This window comes from Eurosta solidaginis, chromosome 2 (assembly GCF_040869045.1).
Source record: "Eurosta solidaginis isolate ZX-2024a chromosome 2, ASM4086904v1, whole genome shotgun sequence".
Taxonomy (NCBI): Eukaryota; Metazoa; Arthropoda; class Insecta; order Diptera; family Tephritidae; genus Eurosta; species Eurosta solidaginis.
The window spans coordinates 258,726,464-258,746,585 of NC_090320.1; the positions used below are offsets into that span (position 1 = coordinate 258,726,464).

Here is a 20,122-nt window from a genome sequence, read left to right on the forward strand (position 1 = left end):
ACCAACCGTTAGCCAATCAAAGTTAATATACTCTGTGAGCTCTGCTCAACTGAGTATAAAAATATTATTATTAGTACTTCAGCTCTTATAAATTGTATTATGTGCTTAACGTCACGTCATATATGATGACAGCCAGCAACACTTTTTAACCGAACTCAAGGTTTAGCAGCGCAAAATCAACGCTTTAAGCCACACCAGAAATATGATAAGCAATATATTTCCGGAAATTCGTTATAAATGCAATACTTTTTATTTAATTTCCAAATAAGTTTCTTGAAAATGTGATTGAACTTTGTGTGAGTGAATTTCTTTGTGTGACATTTTCGTCATTCAATTGCATTTTAGCGCGTTCTTGTCGTTGACTAGACTACTTAGTGAGCACGTACGGTGCACTGTCTTAGAGATGTAAGTGTTGTTGTCCAACATAAATTGGCAATTATACCCTGCACAAAATGCGACTAGTCTGGGATGAATCCGGGATGAGTCGCAAAGGAGTATGCGACTATAGCTAGTTCTGATCTCTTTATATGGGTTAGTGTGTTCCCTTTTGTTTGAGCATGTTCTATGGAGAGACCAATTGTACCTGATTATGCCTGAACCCCTGCAGATACTGTCGGATAGATCCTTTTTGTAATGTTCGCCACTTCCTCCTTGTACCCCTTTGGGTAACGGTCGACACGCCACCTTTTTACCCCTACGGGTACTGTCGAACAGATCTTGTCTGTACTGTTCGACACTTGCCCTTTGTGCCCATATGGGAAGTGCCCGACAGGAACTTTTTGTATCTGTCTAAGCTTTGGTGATTCGGCGGGCGAATAGATTTTTTGCTATTATATTATTTAAGTGGACTGTGTATTATTTTAGAGAGGGAGGTTGATATGCACCTGTTACACCTTGTATTTATTCATTGGGGGCGAGCACTGGGGGGCTCCAAGGTATTGGCTGCGGGTTGAGCCACCTTGTTTTGCTTTGAAAACCCCCCTTTGGGATAAAAAACTTCAACTATGTCTTTAGAATATTTCGCTAACCAGTTGAGAATTACAAGCACACCCAATGGCTAATGAAACAAACTAATGAAAAATGTTCATAGTTTAAGTCACTTAAACAGTATCCATACGGGTAGTGTCTGATATATTCACCCTTATTGTCATTGTCGTCGTCGACATCGTCGTCGTTTTTCAGTCGACGTCGCATTGTATCGACGTCGTCGTCACTTCGAAGCCAAATCGGTATTGGCTAAGCTTGGTGAGACGACGACAACAATTTATCGATAAAACGAAAGGAAAATATACCATCTTTGCCATTTCTGGATCAGCTGTTCGATTTTTTTACTACTTCTGTATCTTTTTTCGCGATTTGAGGTTTGTTTAAATATTTCGTTTCAAGATTTTACAAAAATGTTTTTTTATGACAGCAGCGCGAGCTCTAGTGACGAAAATAATAAAGATGAGCTTACTCAATAGAAAAAAAATTAGAAATAACTCCGATTTTTTCTAGCCCCGTTACAAGAACCTCGAATTGTTCATTTTGAATTGGGTACTGTCGGACAAGTCCTCTTTCTACCCGTACGGAATTTCTTACAGATTTTATAATTTTTAAGCTCTAATTTCAAACTGACTGATGCCACATACCCCAAAAAGGGACTATAGGGGATCAACCATACACCAATGTGGGACAAAAAGATCAATCGCAGACCGCTCTCTTTAGGGATTTATCACACGATTTCTTGCAAGGATATAACTGATTTAATATATTTTAATAATTTAAAAAATTTATATTGGAACGATTTTCCACTATCCCTTGTCAAATTTAGTTTGAAGCCAAACCGGTTTCGACGTTGCGCTAATATTTATCGTTCCAACATACATCAATTAACCACCATGTCGGAAGATCAACACAACAAAACGAATAAATTTTAAAAATATTAAAGCGTTCCCCAAATAACCATTCATGACTAGTCAAGAGCTTAAGTCAATTGTTTTTCCATTTATCTCAATTTGGCCGGCATCAGGAGCATGGCATCAGACATTGTTTGGTAATGTAGGAGAAGCAAATCATAGTTGGGCACAATGCACTAAACTTGTTTGTGATAATGAAAAAATGAAAAAAAAGCGGACAATTTCGTTTTTCTAATGTACCATAGAATGTCTTGAATTTAAATAGAACTCAGCTGAGTTAAACCGTTGGTGAAATTAATCAAACTCCCACCGTTGCGGACCTACACACTAGTTACCTTGGTAGCACGCTTCTGTGCTCCATTGACCATCTGGCATTAAATTAGGTTAGACTCGATGACTGTTTCCTCGTCAAGAGACAGCTCGCTTATACAATTAATGATGCATTGTGTTCGAAATATTTAAGGAATCGCTGCATTGCAAATGTAGACTTGCGTATAAGGCAGACATCGATATTAGATATTACCTACGGAGATTCGATTACGTCGCCCTCGCAAAGGCGGAACAGCTAAGCCTTAGGGGACTGCATGAATCCACCACGTCACCCTCCATACAGCTAACGCAGCTGGGCTGTCCAATTTCTAGGCATAGACGCATTTAAGCAAAACCTAACAGCTCCTCCGGCCGCTTGGAATCAGAAAAATGTCGGGCTGTTCAAACATGGAGGCGAAGAGTTGGTATAAGATAAAGAAGTCAAAAAAGGGGGGCTTTGCAGTAAATGTGGACAGACGAAGTTCTTGCCGAAGAAGGTGTCGAGAGAAGATGAGATAGCTCTTGGTGTATGGTAGAGAAAACTTATCCGGAAGATTCATGTTATGCGGATGAACTAATACGCTCCGGCAGTTTGTAAACCTAGGAAAGGGAGGACCTTCACTGAGTTGGGAGAGACAGTTGGGGGAAGCTTTGACCTCGCTTGGTTCTTCCAATTGGCGACAGTTATCGCAAAATAGGGTTAGCTGACCTCACTGACTCAACGTACTTCATTTCTATATAAAATTTCAAGAAGTGCTGTATGTTGAATTTTGGCAGGATTTATAGATCGCGTCCGGACACATTTTTTACTTACATTTTACTCCTACTATTCTAATTCCGTACGAAAAAAGTACAAAACCTGTGAGTAAAATATGAACAAATATGTCTTTAGAGACGAACAATGAATCCGCATCAGCTTTTCATACGTTTGCAATGACAACCAAATATATTAGGTAGTAATACTATTTAGTTTTCAACTCGACCCAAATAAACCTTTGAGAAAAAAAATGTTGTAGGAAGTAAAATACTGCGATTGAAATAAAATCTGAACACTGCGTCAGCAATGAAACATGCTGTCAAAAGCGTGACGTCACGACGAGAAATTTTATTTCCCAGCCAACTATGATTTCTTTGCTCTCTCATTTTTTAATGCGGGATCTGTTTATTGGTTCATGAGTTGATTCATAGTCCATAAATAACAAATAGAGCTTAATTCATCTAAGTTAAGTTTCTTTAGAGCTCCCACTGAAACGGAATATGTTTTCGTCTTTGTCACAAAATGTTCAATATCAGCAATATTTTATTTTCAGTTCACCGCTTTGCCATTTTGTTTTTAACGCTTTCCCTTTATGTACTTTATTCGCAAACTTTAAGTGAATTTATGCATATCTGTCGATCTGTCGCTGTGTGCTTTTTATTATTATTGCATTGTTATTTCAGGTGCATATGCACTTAAGTATTTGTGTCACGTGTATGGGCCGTTGACCCTTTTGACCAATGGCTTCACTGCTTTCAACTCAGTTCAGTTCAATTGATTGGGACTTTTTATTTTGATTGAACTGACAGATATACGGCTGATCAATTTATGCGGCAGTTACTCACGAACGTACGTACCAAAAACGTGTCAGCTGACACGACCTGTCTTATGAGTGTGCAATGTAAACGAAAACTCACCGACGTGCAACGCCCGTACGTACGTAGCCCGGAACGTAGAAATCAAAACAATTTTGATTTTTTCCGTAAGAACGTGTCAGCTGATCGCTCTCTCATTAGACAGAGTTGCCTAGTAAACTTTTGTGCGCTAGTTTTTGACCGTTTGCAGCTTTATGCAAAAACACCTAATTAAAGTTTGAAAAATTGTGAAAATAATTCGAAATAATTATGTAAAAGTGCAGATTATAAATATGTAATATATTTATATTTATTTAATATTAATTCCAGCCTTTTACAACATCAAAAATTAAATTGGAAAAAGTTGATGTTTCCATAAGCATGCATGCAAAATGGTTAATGGCAACAGTGCTTATCTGTAAACAATACACACACAAATATGTTATGTACATGTACACAGACGCACACATTGATTCCTACGGGCTTGAGGGTTCGGTCAAACGTGTTTCGTATGACAAACGTCCGTACGTTCGGCACACGTCGGTGGGTAATTGCCGCTTTAAGCTTTAAGATGGGGTAAGCTGTGCTGCGGGATTGTCTGTTTGTATAGGAAGATAAGTGATTTCTTACTTTTAGGCAGGCATGCTTAACCAACGAACCGATATCATTTCGTTACGATAATCAACGTTAATAAACGAAACAAAGTCATTTCGTTTCGTTTATTAACGTTAAGAACGTCAAATCAAACGAAATGACTTTGTTTCGTTTATTAACGTTGATTATCGTAACGAAATGATATCGGTTCGTTGGTTAAGCATGCCTGCTTTTAAGTCAAGGAGAAAAGAAATCATTTTTATATAAGAAAATAATAACGCTGTTTAAGGAGGACTTTCTCTCACAAGGTTTTTCGTTTCATACCTCGAAAACTAACTTAAATATCTTTTTATTTCTATATATGACATAAGTATTTAAGCTAGCAAAATGTCAAAACTTACAAAAAAATGTTGTTTGTTTAATTCCAGATGCCAAAATTATACTCAAAGGCGTCAGCGGACGTTTACGCTCTGGCGAGCTTACAGCAATTATGGGACCCTCAGGTGCTGGCAAAAGTACTTTGCTCAATATATTATCCGGATACAAGTAAGTAATAGGAAATTTAAATAGTATGAGATAATAAAATTTATTAGGCAGTAGTTCAATATTGACAATGACCCCGCTCGTAATTTTTGGTTAAATTTTTTCGATACAGTGGCTTAAATTCTTGCCTTCTTCCAATCCAAATACTCTTATTATTCCAAGCTAGTTCAAACATCTACTTACTCAGAAGAAACAAGAAACAAGTAGACAATACAGAATTAAATTCGTCTCTCGAGGAACAAAAATCACTCTCTACAAGTCACTCATCATACCTGTCCTGATGTATAGCTCGAAATCATCATGAACGGTGTTGAGAGAAAATGGGATATCTCTTGGAGTATTCTTGAGAAAATTTGTCCGGAAGATTTATGGTCCTGTCCATAATGCCAACGGCGAGTATCAAAGGAGTATAAATATGAGCTTTACACAGTTATGGCGGAAGTCAGCGAATAAAAACCCAAAGATTTCGCTGGCTAGGATACAATTCGGCAGATGGAGAGACCTTCACTGAGTTGGGAGAGGCAGGTGGACGAAGGCTTGACCTCCATTGGGCTCCCAATTGTCGTCAGTTATAGCGAAACAGGGATATCTGGCGTGACTTTTTACGAAACGGTCAAAATCTCTTAGGCCGTTAGACGCCAATTAATAATGATGATGATTGTAGGAAGGACGCCGGTACATTTACAACCATGGGTAGGATGTCTCAAGAAAGAAGTACAATGCAGTTTACCAGAACACTCACCGTAGCAGGTTTTGTAATGTTGTGGAGATGCAGAAGCTTAAGAGTTTTTGTTGTTGTTGTTGTAAGAGTTTTTGCTTTGGTGTTCATGTACATATATACCGGTCCATATAGGATTAAGTTTTTATACTAACTCATTGAAATGCCACCACTTCTTCCATCTTTTCACATTTTTCCCGAAGGTGCCAAACATTTATTTAGCATTTTTATTCTTCGCCACCAAAAATTACAGAAGGAGTTATCGTGCTAAGTCAAAGTCTACATGTGAAATATTAAGCTTTTATTGGATATTTTTCTTCGTTGGAAATCAAAGTTGTAGCACATCGGAATTTGCACAAAATGCCCAAACATTAGGGTGGGTCGATTTGTATGGACGAAAATTAACCGATATCGCGCCATCGATCTTTCGATAGGATTTGGGCTCAGGAAAAAAAGGCCCACTACGCATACCCAAAAATAAATAATTATCAAGCCTGCGAAATTTCATTTTTTTTTACTTTTTTCGACTTTGATTTTTAAGGTTTTTTCATGACCTACTAAAAAATTTTCATATGTATACCCTGTCCGACCCAAAAATGTCCCCTAAAAACGTTGGCGTTAACAGTTTGGGTCGGACAGCGTATAATGAAAATTTTACAATCAAATAAACATTTTTTTAGTAGGTCATGAAAAACCCTTAAAAATGAAAGTCGAAAAGTCAATAAAATGAAATTTCGCAAGCTCGAAATTTTTTTTTTTTGGGTATGAGTAGTGGAACTTTTTCTTCCTGAGCCCAAATCCTATCGAAAGATCGATGGCGCGATATTGGTTAATAAATCGAACCAGTCTACCAAACAGCCCTCGTGACCTTTTAATCCTATAAATAAAAAGTTCGATGCAGGGCTATAAGTATGTTTAGTAGGTAAATAAATACATATGTATATATGTATGTACCAATCATACTGCTAGATCATTTCGAAGAACCGAAGTAAACGTGATCTAATAATAAAATACAGCAATGTTTCTTCTTCAAATTTTTGTAGCGATAAGCACTCTCCGATGGCGGCCACCGTGGTGTGATGGTAGCGTGCTCCGCCTACCGCACCGTATGCCCTGGGTTCACACCCCGAGCAAAGCAACATCAAAATTTTAAAAATAAGGTTTTTCAATTAGAAGAAAATTTTTCTAAGCGGGGTCGCCCCTCGGCAGTGTTTGGCAAGCACTCCGGGTGTATTTCTGCCATGAAAAGCTCCCAGTGAAAACTCGTCTGCCTTGCAGATGCCGTTCGGAGTCGGCATAAAACATGTAGGTCCCGTCCGGCCAATTTGTAGGGAAAATCAAGAGGAGCACGACGCAAATTGAAAGAGAAGCTCGGCCTTAGATCTCTTCGGAGGTTATCGCGCCTTACATTTATCTTTTATTTAAGCACTCTCCGAATGTTTAGAAAAGTATTATCGCTGATGATTGTCCCTTGCCAAATGTTGATCGGGTATGTTCCGTAAAGCAGCACCATTAAGGGACTAACCCAAACATCAAGGAAAGAATTTGTTATGCCCACGTCAAATCTTCGATTTCTGTGGCTCATAGTACCTTTTATGATAGGCATGCCTAATGCGTGCATACTTCAAGCTTCTTCACCGCTGAAACTGCTATATTAGGTGGGATAACCTTTAGTCTGGCATCTATTTGAGAATTGGTTATTTAAGTTACTTTATGCCTGAGCTTATGCAGTCTTATAGACTCCCTGTTAACTGTTAACTATTTCAATATATACTCGGGGTATCATTTAGTTACTGCACTGCTACACTAAGTTTGTTCTGGTTCCTTTATTTCGATGGCACTTAGGGGGAAAGAATACCAATTTATAGCTATAACGAAGTGATCAGGATGACAAGGTGAGTTGACTTAGCCACGTCGATTACTAATCAACTGCTAATGTATCTCTTCCCCCTCTATATAATGTATACCTAGTATTAGTGTTCAGCTACATTCTTGAAAAAGTTATGAGCACATCCGAAGTAGTCTCGTCTTTACATATTTTATGTGCTTTCAGAACCCAACTTTATCGTTCTGGCAATGTTCTATACATCTCTCTAAGTATACAGTAAACTTTTCCTGATTTCTCAAATCAATTAGCGCCCTGATAAATCAAGCGTATTATTCTCATGCACAACGAATTGGATAAAATAGAGTAGAGTCGTATCTAATTAGCTAAATGGTGTGAAAAAAAGTAATGCTTCATAAGTTTTCTATCTATAATTACAAAAAAGGTTCAAGTTCCATAACGAAAATACGGCGTCATATTTATATGGAACAAAAGAAACAAAAACAGCACAAATGAATTTCTGTTGAGTGATAACTAATGAAAGCAAGTCGTTACTCCGCCACCTGCCAATGGCAATAAAGTCAAGTAAATTAGCCTTGGGCGCTGGTAATAAGCGTCCGTATGTAATACTCTTAACCAGGGACGGAAAATAATAATTATGTTTTTTTTTCGGAGTCGAAAAAGTCCTGGTCAAAAAATTGTCCTAGGTGAAAATGTTTGAGTTGCCAGGTATCCCTATAGCAATATCATGTCGAATCATGCATCCTTTTTATTTTTCGAACTTTTTCCATAAAAGTCCACATATAAAAGTATAATCTGTATTTTTATTTTTTTAGTTCGATAGAACCAGTTAAACTTGGGCTTTTAAAGCAAAAGTCCGGAAATAAAAGTTAAATCCGGACTTTTATTTTTTAAGGCCAAAATAAAAGTCCGGCTTGATAACAAAGAAACGGCTTAACCAAATTAAAAAAAAATTTTTGTTTCCGATAAGCCGTTTCTTTGTTATCAAGTGGGACTTTTATTTTGGCCTTAAAAGATGAAAGTCCGGATTTAACTTTTATTTCCGGACTTTTATTTTTAAAAGTTCGAGTTTAACTAATTCTATCGGACTCAAAAAATAAAAAATCCGAAAATAATTTTTATCTTGATCCATATATATCAAAAGTCAAAAATTAATAGTTTTGCAAGGAATTATATTATAAAAGGAATGTAATACCATCCTCTTTCGGCCGCCTTTTCGAAAACACCTTAGCAGTGAAAACTCTTCTGCCGCTCGGAGTCCGCGTAAAACATGTGCGACCGCCAATTTGTAGAAAAAATAAAAAAGAAGCGCAACGCATATTGGAAGAGAAGCGCGGCCTAAAATCTATTTATTTATTTAAGTTTTCAAATTGTTTACACTATGCACAGCATTACTACGAATGAACGCTAGTTCAGTATAGTAGCAGCAAAAAGTGTGAGCCGTAAATGAACTGCACTTCATAAAAGGGCAATACAATTTGCACGATCTTTAAAAGAAGCATACAGAAATCTACCTAGAACTTAGTTTGTGTAACTTATTTAGAAGTTTCAATAACACCTTAATATTTTTTTTTTTTTGTTTTTTTTTTTTAAGGCGCGATAACCTCTGAAGAGATCTAAGGCCGAGCTTCTCTTCCAATTTGCGTCGGGCTCCTCTTGATTTTCCCTACAAATTGACCGGACGGGACCTACATGTTTTATGCCGACTCCGAACGGCATCTGCAAGGCAGATGAGTTTTCACTGAGAGCTTTTCATAGCAGAAATACACCCGGAGCGCTTGCCAAACACTGCCGAGGGGCGACCCCGCTTAGAAAAATTTTCTTCTAATTGAAAAACCTTATTTCTAAAATTTTGATGTTACTTTGCCCGGGAGTTGAACCCAGGGCATATGGTGTGATAGGCGGAGCACGCTACCATCACACCACGGTGGCCGCTAATATTAGTTCAACATTTTACTTCAACTGCTTTTGCTGATAAAAAGCGTCAAGTTTATTTCTGCGGCGCTTACATCAAGCCTAAATTAGTTGGTTTACTGATAAATCATTGAAGGCTAATTACAAAATAATAAATTCCAAAACATAAAGAGTTATATGTATGTAGGTACTATGTACATATTTTTTATAAGTATAAATGCTGCTTTACATGCTGATACCAATAACGCCTGATAAGCAAAAAAGAATTCTTTTATTTTGAATAGAAAAATTGTATTTACATAGCTACATAGTAAACTCGCATTATTTGCTTTTGCTTCAACCAATACAAGCCTAATCTATATGCCGTTAAACAAAATATAAAAAAATTTCGACTTTAGACTTTGTATTCGTCATATATGCTATGTTTTTGTTTTTTAGTTGTTCTATTTCATTGTTAATCCAGTGGAAAGTTTTTTCTTACGTTGTAAAACTTGAAAAACAAATAATATGCGTCATTCATTTAAAATCAATGCTATTATAATAATAAGATGTAAATATGGTATAACGTGGTTGACAAATATGAGGATGCACATTTTTTAACTCACAGCGTTGGTCAAATATTATTCCTCCCTTAAATTTTATTTTTAACTTTGATTAGATAACGGTTGGTTGTACAGGTATAAAGGAGTCGGGATAGATATAGACTTCCATATATAAAATCATCATCATGTCCGTCCGTCCGCCCGTTAACACGATAACTTGAGCAAATTTTGATGTATCTTGATGAAATTTGGTACGTAGGTTCCTGGGCACTCATCTCAGATCGCTATTTAAAATGAACGATATCGGACTATAACCACGCCCACTTTTTCGATATCGAAAATTTCGAAAAATCGAAAAAGTGCGATAATTCATTACCAAATACGGATAAAGCGATGAAACTTGGTAGGTGAGTTGAGCTTATGACGCAGAATAGAAAACTAGTAAAATTTTGGACAATCGGCGTGGCACCGCCCACTTTTAAAAGAAGGTAATTTAAAAGTTTTGCAAGCTGTAATTTGGCAGTTGTTGAAGATATCATGATGAAATTCGGCAGGAACGTAACTCTTATTACTATATGTATGCTTAATAAAAATTAGCAAAATCGGAGAATGACCACGCCCACTTAAAAAAAAATGTTTTTTAAAGTCTAATTTTAACAAAAAATTTAATATCTTTACAGTATATAAGTAAATTATGTCAACATTCAACTCCAGTAATGATATGGTGCAACAAAATACAAAAATAAAAGATTTCAAAATGGGCGTGGCTCCGCCGTTTTTTATTTAATTTGTCTAGGATACTTTTAATGTCATAAGTCGAACAAAAATTTACCAATCCTTGTAAAATTTAGTAGGGTCTTCGATTCAAGGACGATAACTGTTTTCTGTGAAAAAGGGCAAAATCGGTTAAAGACACTCCCAGTTTTTATACACGGTCGACCTGTCCTTTCGCACGGCCGCTAACACAATAACTTGAGCAAAAATCTATATATCTTTACTAAACTCAGTTCACGTACTTATCTGAACTCAGTTTGTATTGGTATAATAAATGGCCGAAATCCGACTATGACCACGAAATTACGAAAAATGAAAAAAATTACATAATTCTATACCAAATACGAAAAAAGGATAGACATGATTTTGGATTGGTTTGTTGACGCAAAATATAAATTTAGAAAAACACTTTGTAAAATGGGTATGACACCTACCATATTAAGTAGAAGAAAATGAAAAAGTTCTGCAGGGCGAAATCAAAAGCCCTTGGAATCTTGGCAGGAATACTGTTCGTAATATTACATATATAAATAAATTAGCGGTACCCGACAGGTCACCTTGGTCGATATCTCGAAAACGCCTTAACATATAAAACCCTCATTAATACCATTAATTTGATATCTCGAAAAGGCATCCACCTATAGAACTAAGGCCCACTCCCTTTTAAAGTACTCATTATCACCTTTCGTTTGATACCCATATTGTACAAACGCATTTTAGAGTCAACCCTGGTCCACCTTTATAACGATATCTCGAAAAGGCGTCCACCTATAGAACTAAGGCTCACTCCCTTTTAAAATACTCATTAATACCTTTCATTTTATACCCATATCGCACAAAAAAATTGTAGTCACCCCTTGTCCACCTTTCTGGCGATATCTCGAAAAGGGGTCCACCTATAGAACTAAGGGCCGCTCCCTTTTAAATAATCATTAACACCTTTCATTTGATACCCATATCATACAAACGCATTCTAGAGTTACCCCTGGTCCACCTTTATGGCGATATCTGGAAAAGCGTCCACCTATAGAACTAAGGATCACTCCCTTTTAAAATACTCATTACCACCATTCATTTGATACCCATATCGAACAAACAAATTCTAGAGTCAGCCCTGGTCCACCTTTATGGCGATATCCCTAAATGGCGTCCACCTATAGAACTATGGCCCATTCCCTCTTAAAATACTTTTTAATTCCTTCCATTTGATACCCCTTTTTTTATTGGACGTTGGAGTAGCGCACTACCCTCAAGTGGCCCAATGAAACCAGGCTGATCCTGTTCATGTTTCCGCACCCCGTGGGAGCGCCGTTAGGCATAACGTCACGCGCTCCCTTTCAGTATGCATCAATTTCGTCATTACCATAAAGGCCATCTTGCTCACAGCAATCCAACAATCTATTTGTCCGCACATTCGTGGAACTAAATTCCTAATGGAAGACTCGTCTCCAAAAACTCTGTTTACAGACAGTCTTTTGATACCCATGTCATACAAACACATTCCAGGGTTACCCTAGGTTCATTTGCCTACATGGTGATTTTCCCTTATTTTGTCTCCATAGCTCTCAGCTGAGTATGTAATGTTCGGTTACATCCGAACTTAGCCTTCCTTACTTGTTATGATAGAAAATAAATTAATTAACCCGGCACCGAAATCCCGAAACCAGTTTAAAATTCACTTAATTTATGCATGACGTCAAAAGGTGACTTACTGTTATTATAAGACAATAATAGAATTGCAAAATCGTTATATTTGAATATTTGTTTATGCTAAGCAGTTGTTAGTACTGCAAAACAAAATATTTTTCAAAGTTTTTGATGACTTGTTTGTTTTTAAAACTAAAATAAATTGCGAGACCTTTCTATTCTATTTCATTGATTTCATTAGAGAGATCACTTTTAACAATTTACGGAATCGGCATTTTCCATTATCTTGCCAACATTTAGAATGATCGTTCTCTCTAAATGAAATATCATCATCTCGAAGTAATCTACCAGGAATCATTGTATGCATGTATCGTATAGCAAATATGTAGATATTCCAATATGAAATTGCTTTACTTTTATTCAATAGCAAATATGCAATAATAATATTTCTAATTTCTCAACTCAAGGCCTTTATAAAGAGCTTTAAAAGCCTGTTGATGTAAACACACAACTCCAAAAAACCACAGAAAAAGAAGTCAGGAATAATTGAATTGGGTTGTCTAGTCGAACAGTGCAAATCACCAAAACGAGAGATGAAGCGTTAGGAAAATTCATCCTTCGGGATATTTCACGTTCTTAAGAAGGAAACCACTTCATGACAAATGTCATACTGACGTCATTTGCAAAAGTTGTAACAACTTCCAACAGGGTGATTATTTTTGATCCACCTTGGAATATATAATTCCTATACAGACACTCGCTCGTTCAACTAAGAAGAGGAGAAGGAGAATAGCGGGAGATACAAAAAGAGTTAATGAGACATGCAGAGAGAAGCATGGAAAGGAGAAAAGAGAAAGCTAAAGAAAAGAACTGTAAAAATCAGACAGAGAAGTAATAAGAGTAGAATTATAAGGAAATAGTGATGAATATAGCGAAGGAGAAGATAAGTGTGAGGCCATGAGTGTGTGGATATGCAAGGGTACGCCAAAAATACAACAAAGCGAACTTTATCTGAAACAATTAATTTAGGGCTATTTAAGAAGAGCTTCGTCAGTTTCTTATTAATAACGCATACCAAGGAGTTGTTTTTTTATTAAGGGCTTATTATCAGTCGCAAATTCTTTTCATCTAGTAATCGATTTGTTATCGGCTTGCCAAGTCATCGGCGATAAAAACCCATAACACGCCGATAGCAACTCGACAACCTTTCTACAACAAGTCCATAATTTTTTGACTCGACAGCTTTTCGATAAATAATCAAAAACTTTTCGGTAGTAATCGATAATTCTTGAACAGCAAATCCACAAATTTCCGAAAAAATATCAATAACTTTTCGCTAACATTGAAACCACCGCGATAACAAATTGATAAAATGTCATCCAGTTTGGTTCCGGCTTCGGCTTTGGCTTCTAATCTCTCCTTTCCTCTCTCCTATTTTAATTTTTTCCCTTTTTCGCCTTCTGTTCCTTTTCCTTCATTCGTTAATATGTCAAATAATGTGACGATCAGCGAACGAGAGACGATTAATTGAAGACGGGAAAAACGATCTTAAGTGTAGAAACTGGCAAAAGAAGCGTGGTTTGGTGCTTGCAGGTACCCAATTTTTTTCCTCCTTATTTGAGCTGCGACGTGATCGAGTCGATGTTGGGCCCTCGAATTGTGCGCACATCTAAAACAATGGAGGCGTGCCATCAATCACGGTCGATATGGTTGCGTGTTTTTCAAAAGGGTCGGGCAGCCATGCAGCTTGATGTATCTCTTTATGTTTAAATCTGGAGCTGGATATGAATATATTCCAGGTGCCGTCAAAGTCGATCATCGTCAATCTATTTGGTGAGGTTCCGTCATGAAGGCTGAACATTCCGACCCTATAGTTTAAGTCGCTTTTCAGACACTCGTAGAATGTGTCTCACTTTAGCATGGATATTGCGATTTGCTTGAACTTTGGCACAGGGTTACTGCCGTGACCAGTTCTTTATTTTTTTAGGGGCGATTTGCTTGAAATGATGAAAAGTAGGGGATGTTGAGGTTGAGGGAGAGGAATAAAGCTGGAGTCAAAGAGAGAAGAATCGAGAAAGTCAAAGGGGATAGATACGGAGGAGAGATAGGGATCAAACAGAAGAGAAGGGGAGACAGAGATTCACAAACAATTTATAATTGTACAAGTGTTGGTGTCATATAGTTTTTATTGGCTTATAGAAATAAGTAATAAATTAAAATCGGCCTGCTTCCATAATCGAGGAAATTGAGATGAGATATGGAGAGAGAGTGAGAGTCGAACTGGGAGTGGTAGTGGAAGTGGGATGTGAGAATAGGAAAGGGATGTGAGAGTAGGAAAGGGAGTGGAAGTATAAGTAGGAGTGGTAGTTGGAGTGTTAATGGGTTCGGGAGAGGGGGAGAGATAAAATCAATAAGGGATGGTCAAGAATAATAAACAAAATGGAACATAACTCTCACTTTTGAAATGTATGCAAACCAATTTTCGGGCAGAAAAAAGACTGCTGGATATTATACTGCAAAAGTGTAAAAAAAATTCAGAGAAAATTGACTTATTTTTGAAAATTTAAGTTTTTTCAAGTTAACATCAAATTTAAAACCTTATTTTATCTTTTTGAGTGGATTTTAAATGAGTTTTTGTTTAGTTAATAAGGAAATTATATTCGCAGAAATTTACTGACATCAAAATTCCTAAAAGGCAATAAACCGACTGTAAGTGAACCTTACCGCCTTTTTTCTATGGGTGGCAGTATGGTATCAATATTTAAGAAGTAAATATCAAAAAAAAAAAATTTAAGAAAACATTTGAGGGAATTGATTGTGCTTTCAGACGTTATACATATGTAGATTTTAAATGAAAATTTGTTTTCTTGGGGAAAATTAAGTTTCGAATGCAGCCGAAAACCGCGATTTTGGTACGTTAATGTAATAATATCCTGAGAACAAGAAGAGCAATTCTATATTAGCAAACAGAAGATCTCTCGGAAAATTAGAACATTTATGGGTCTGGCTTTTTTTATTTAATCGTTCTGTCTTTATTTTCGGATCGGCCCTTTGGCGAAAAATACCAAGATTACGTTTTAAATAATTGCTGTTTTATTATGTAACTTGAGTAAATTATTGAATATAATAATTTCCAATTAAATCATTTCACTTGAACCATTCAAATTATCAAACTATTAATCAAAATTATGAAATCATTTCAGTTATATCCTTTCAATTTTTCAATATTAATTTAATACGAATGATTTGATTACTATTGGACTTTTATGTTTTCTATAAAATAAAATACATTTAACACACTTTTTATTTGTATACGCTTATATATAACTTGTTTATTTTTTTTTGTTTAATTTAATAAGCCCCCGTTTTCCTTCTCTTTGCCACTCACTTACGAACAGGCGAAAGCAAACAGGAAATTTGAAAAAAAAATTGAAAGCAGTTCGTAATAAATTAAAAGATTCACGCGCCAACTGCCTGCTCTGATTTTGTTGTTTTCTTTTCATGTTCTTCAACTGTTAACCTTTGTCTGATTAATTCACGTATCTTGCTGATAATACAAAGTACACCTTTAATAAACTTTCGTTGCAAGGCGTAAATCAGGCTTGTTGTTTAATATTGACAAACAAGTGAAAAATACATGTTTTTGAAAAAAGTGTTATGTTTCTTAATTTACGAATCTGTCGTTTACTGAACTAAGAGTTTAAGCATTCAATTATTTCAAAAACTTCCTTTCCCAGTTGAACGTAAATATCTATTTGCTTGTATAAAATTGAAATCATAAAACATACTATTTACTGTTTAATTTTCGTTTCCAATTTTACTTCATGCAACATTTTGGCTTAATTTACTTACGCATATTTATTGACACTCCAAACGCCCTATCTGATCATACCTCTACTCATTCACATCTACATTACCAATATGTCATTCAAGATCTATGCTCCTATGACAAATAAACTTGCTTTTGTAAATAAAAAATTTGTAATATTTACAGTAAATGTTTCATGTGCAGAAAAATTAGTACAAATAAATAAAAACAAGTAAGAATGTCTGAGTTCGGGTGAAATTGAACATTACATACCCGGATGTGCACTTGAAATGCTTGTTTACTTTATGTGGTTAATAGTGTTATAAGGCTGCGCAATAATACATATATGGTTCTATTCCAAACTCATTTTTGTCCAAAAAAGCAAAACAGATACACTAATGAACTTGAGCGCGTAAAAATGCAGTAGCTATGAACAAGTAAGGAAGGCTAAGTTCGGGCGTAACCGAACATTACATAGTGGAGAGCTATGGAGACAAAATAAGGGAAAATCACCATGTAGGAAAATGAACCTAGGGTAACCCTGGAATATGTTCGTATGAAACTTGTATCAAATGTAAGGTATTAAAGAGTATTTTAAGAGGGTGTGGGTCATAGTTCCATAGGTGGACGCCTTTTCGCCATAAAGGTGGACCAGGATGAGTCTATAATGTGTTTGTACGATATGGGTATCAAATTAAAGGTATTAATGAGGGGTTTAAAAGGGAGTGGTGGTAGTTGTATATGTGAAGGCGTTTTCGAGATATCGAACAAAATGTGGACCAGGGTGACCTAGAACATTATCTGTCGGGTACCGCTAATTTATTTATATATGCAATACCACGAACAGTATTCCTGCCATGATTTTAAGGGCTTTTGATTTCGCCCTGCAGAACTTTTTCATTTTCTTCTACACCTACCATATGTGTCACATCCTTTTTACAAAGTTTTTTTCTAAAGTTATATTTTGCGTCAATAAACCAATCCAATTACCATGTTTCATCCCTTTTTTCGTATTTGGTATAGAATTATGGCATTTTTTCGTTTTTCATAATTTTCTATATTGAAAAAGTGGGCGTGGTCATAGTCGGATTTCGGCCATTTTTTATACCAATACAAAGTGAGTTCAGATAAGTACGTGAACTGAGTTAGTAAAGATATACCGATTTTTGCTCAAGTTATCGTGTTAACGGCCGAGCGGAAGGACAGACAGTCAACTGTGTATAAAAACTGGGCGTGGCTTCAACCGATTTCGCCCTTTTTCACAGGAAACAGTTATTGTCTTAGAATCTAAGCCCCTACCAAATTTCACAAGGATTGGTAAATTTTTGTTCGACTTATGGCATTAAAAGTATCCTAGACAAATTAAACGAAAAAGGGCGGAACCACGCCCATTTTGAAATTTTCTTTTATTTTTGTATTTTGTTGCACCATATCATGGAGTTGAATGTTGACATAATTTACTTATACACTGTAAAGATATTAACTTCTTTTTTTTTTAAATTTGACTTTAAAAACATTTCTCCGATTTTTTTTGAATTTTTATTAAGAACACATATAGAAATAGGAGTAACGTTCCTGCCAAATTTCATCATGATAACTTCAACGACTGCCAAATTACAGCTTGCAAAACTTCTAAACTACCTTCTTTTAAAAGTGGGCGGTGCCACGCCCATTGTCCAAAACTTTACCAATTTTCTATTCTGCGTCATAAGTTCAACTCACCTACCAAGTTTCATCGCTTTATCCGTCTTTGGTAATGAATTATCGCATTTTTCTGATTTTTCGAAAAAAAAAAAAAGCAGAAGCAGAAAGGCGTGAGTGCGAGGAGCTTGAGCTGCTAGCCACCAGGAATAACGCCCGAAAATTCGACCAAAAAATACGGCGACAGACGGAAGGTTTTAAGACCGGGGCAAACTCCTGTAGGAATGAAAACGGCGACCTTGTAACTGATGTCCAGAGAGTGCTTAGATTATGGAGGGAACACTTCTCTGCTCTCCTAAATGGAGGCAGCAATTCACCGCGCAGAGATGAAGAACCCGATCCCGCAATCGATGATGATGGAATATATGTCCCCCCGCCCGATTATGACGAAGTTAGAATAGCAATAACCAAATTGAAAAACAACAAGGCCGTGGGCGCTGATGGATTGCCTGCGGAGCTATTCAAGTTCGGCGGCGAGGAGTTGGTAAGGCGTATGCAGCAGCTTCTTAGCAAAATATGGGCGGACGAAAGCATGCCCGACGGTTGGAATCTAAGTGTTCTTTGCCCAGTCCACAAGAAGGGGGGATACTGCAAAATGCACCAACTATCGTGGAATCAGCCTTCTTAATATCGCATATAAGGTCCTTTCAAGTGTATTGTGCGAAAGATTGAAGCCCACCGTGAACCGGCTGATTGGGCCTTATCAGTGCGGCTTCAGACCTGGTAAATCTACCATCGACCAGATTTTCACAATGCGCCAAATCTTGGAAAAAACCCGTGAAAAGAGAATCGACACACATCACCTCTTCGTCGACTTTAAAGCCGCCTTCGACAGCACGAAAAGGATCTGCCTATATGCCGCTATGTCTGAATTTGGTTTCCCTGCAAAACTTATACGGCTGTGCAAAATGACGTTGAGCAACACCATCAGCTCAGTCAGAATTGGGAAGGACCTCTCCGAGCCGTTCGAAACTAAACGAGGTTTCAGACAGGGTGACCCCCTATCGTGCGATTTCTTTAATTTGATGCTGGAGAAAATTATACTAGCTGCAGAACTTAACCACACTGGAACAATATACTATAAAAGCGTGCAATTACTGGCATATGCTGATGACACTGATATCATCGGCCTAAACACCCGCGCTGTTAGTTCTGCTTACTCCAAGCTGGAAAAAGAAGCGGTAAAGATGGGTTTGATGGTGAATGAGGACAAAACGAAGTACCTGCTGTCATCGAGCAAAGAGTCAGCGCATATGCGCCTTGGCAACCACGCTACTGTTGGCAGCCATAATTTCGAAATAGTAAAAGACTTCGTTTATTTGGGAACCAGCATCAACATTAGCAACAACATCAGCACTGAAATCCAGCGAAGAATCAATCTTGCCAATAAATGCTACTTTGGACTAGGTAGGCAATTGAAAAGTAAAGTCCTCTCTCGGCGAACGAAAATCATACTCTACAAGTCACTTATCGTACCCGTCCTGCTATATGGGGCAGAAGCATGGACCATGACAACAGCAGATGAAGCGGCTTTGGGAGTGTTCGAGAGAAAATTTCTTCGAAAGATTTATGGACCTCTACGCGTTGGCGATGGCGAGCAGCGAAGAAGATTTAATGATGAGCTGTACGAGCTATACGCAGACATCAACATAGTCCAGCGAATTAAAACGCAGCGGCTGCGCTGGCTAGGCCATGTTATGCGAATGAAAGATGATGCTCCGGCCAAGAAAGTGTTTCTATCGGAACCCGTCTATGGAAGCAGAGGTAGAGGGCGGCCCCCACTCCGTTGGAAGGACCAGGTGGAAAACGATTTAAACTCCCTTGGTGTGACCAATTGGCGCCGGTTGGCGGAGCGAAGGAGCGACTGGCGCGCCTTGTTGGACGGCCATAACCGTTTAGACGGTTAAGCGCCAATTAAGTAAGTAAGTAAGATCTGAGATGAATACCCAGGAACCTACATACCAAATTTCATCAATATACCTCAATATTTACTCAAGTTATCGTGTTAACGGACGGACGGACGGACATGGCTTAATCAATTTTTTTTCGATACTGATGATTTTGATATATGGAAGTCTATATCTATCTCGATTCCTTTATACCTGTACAACCAAACCGTTATCCAATCAAAGTTAATATCCTCTGTGAGCTCTGCTCAACTGAGTATAAAAAAATGTGAATGCTAAATTTCGTTCGGATGGGAAGATCGACTAATAC

The 20,122-nt window shown here is 37.2% G+C and overlaps 1 protein-coding gene across 1 annotated transcript in view; it reads left to right on the forward strand.

Moving 5' to 3' along the window:
* The window catches only part of LOC137240841 (ATP-binding cassette subfamily G member 4), a 232,296-nt gene that overhangs the window by 94,830 nt on the left and 117,344 nt on the right, over positions 1 to 20,122 (forward strand). The window contains exon 3 of the mRNA XM_067767710.1: positions 4,841 to 4,958. Coding sequence (XP_067623811.1) covers positions 4,841 to 4,958 — 118 coding nt within the window. The remainder of the gene's footprint in view (positions 1 to 4,840; positions 4,959 to 20,122) is intronic.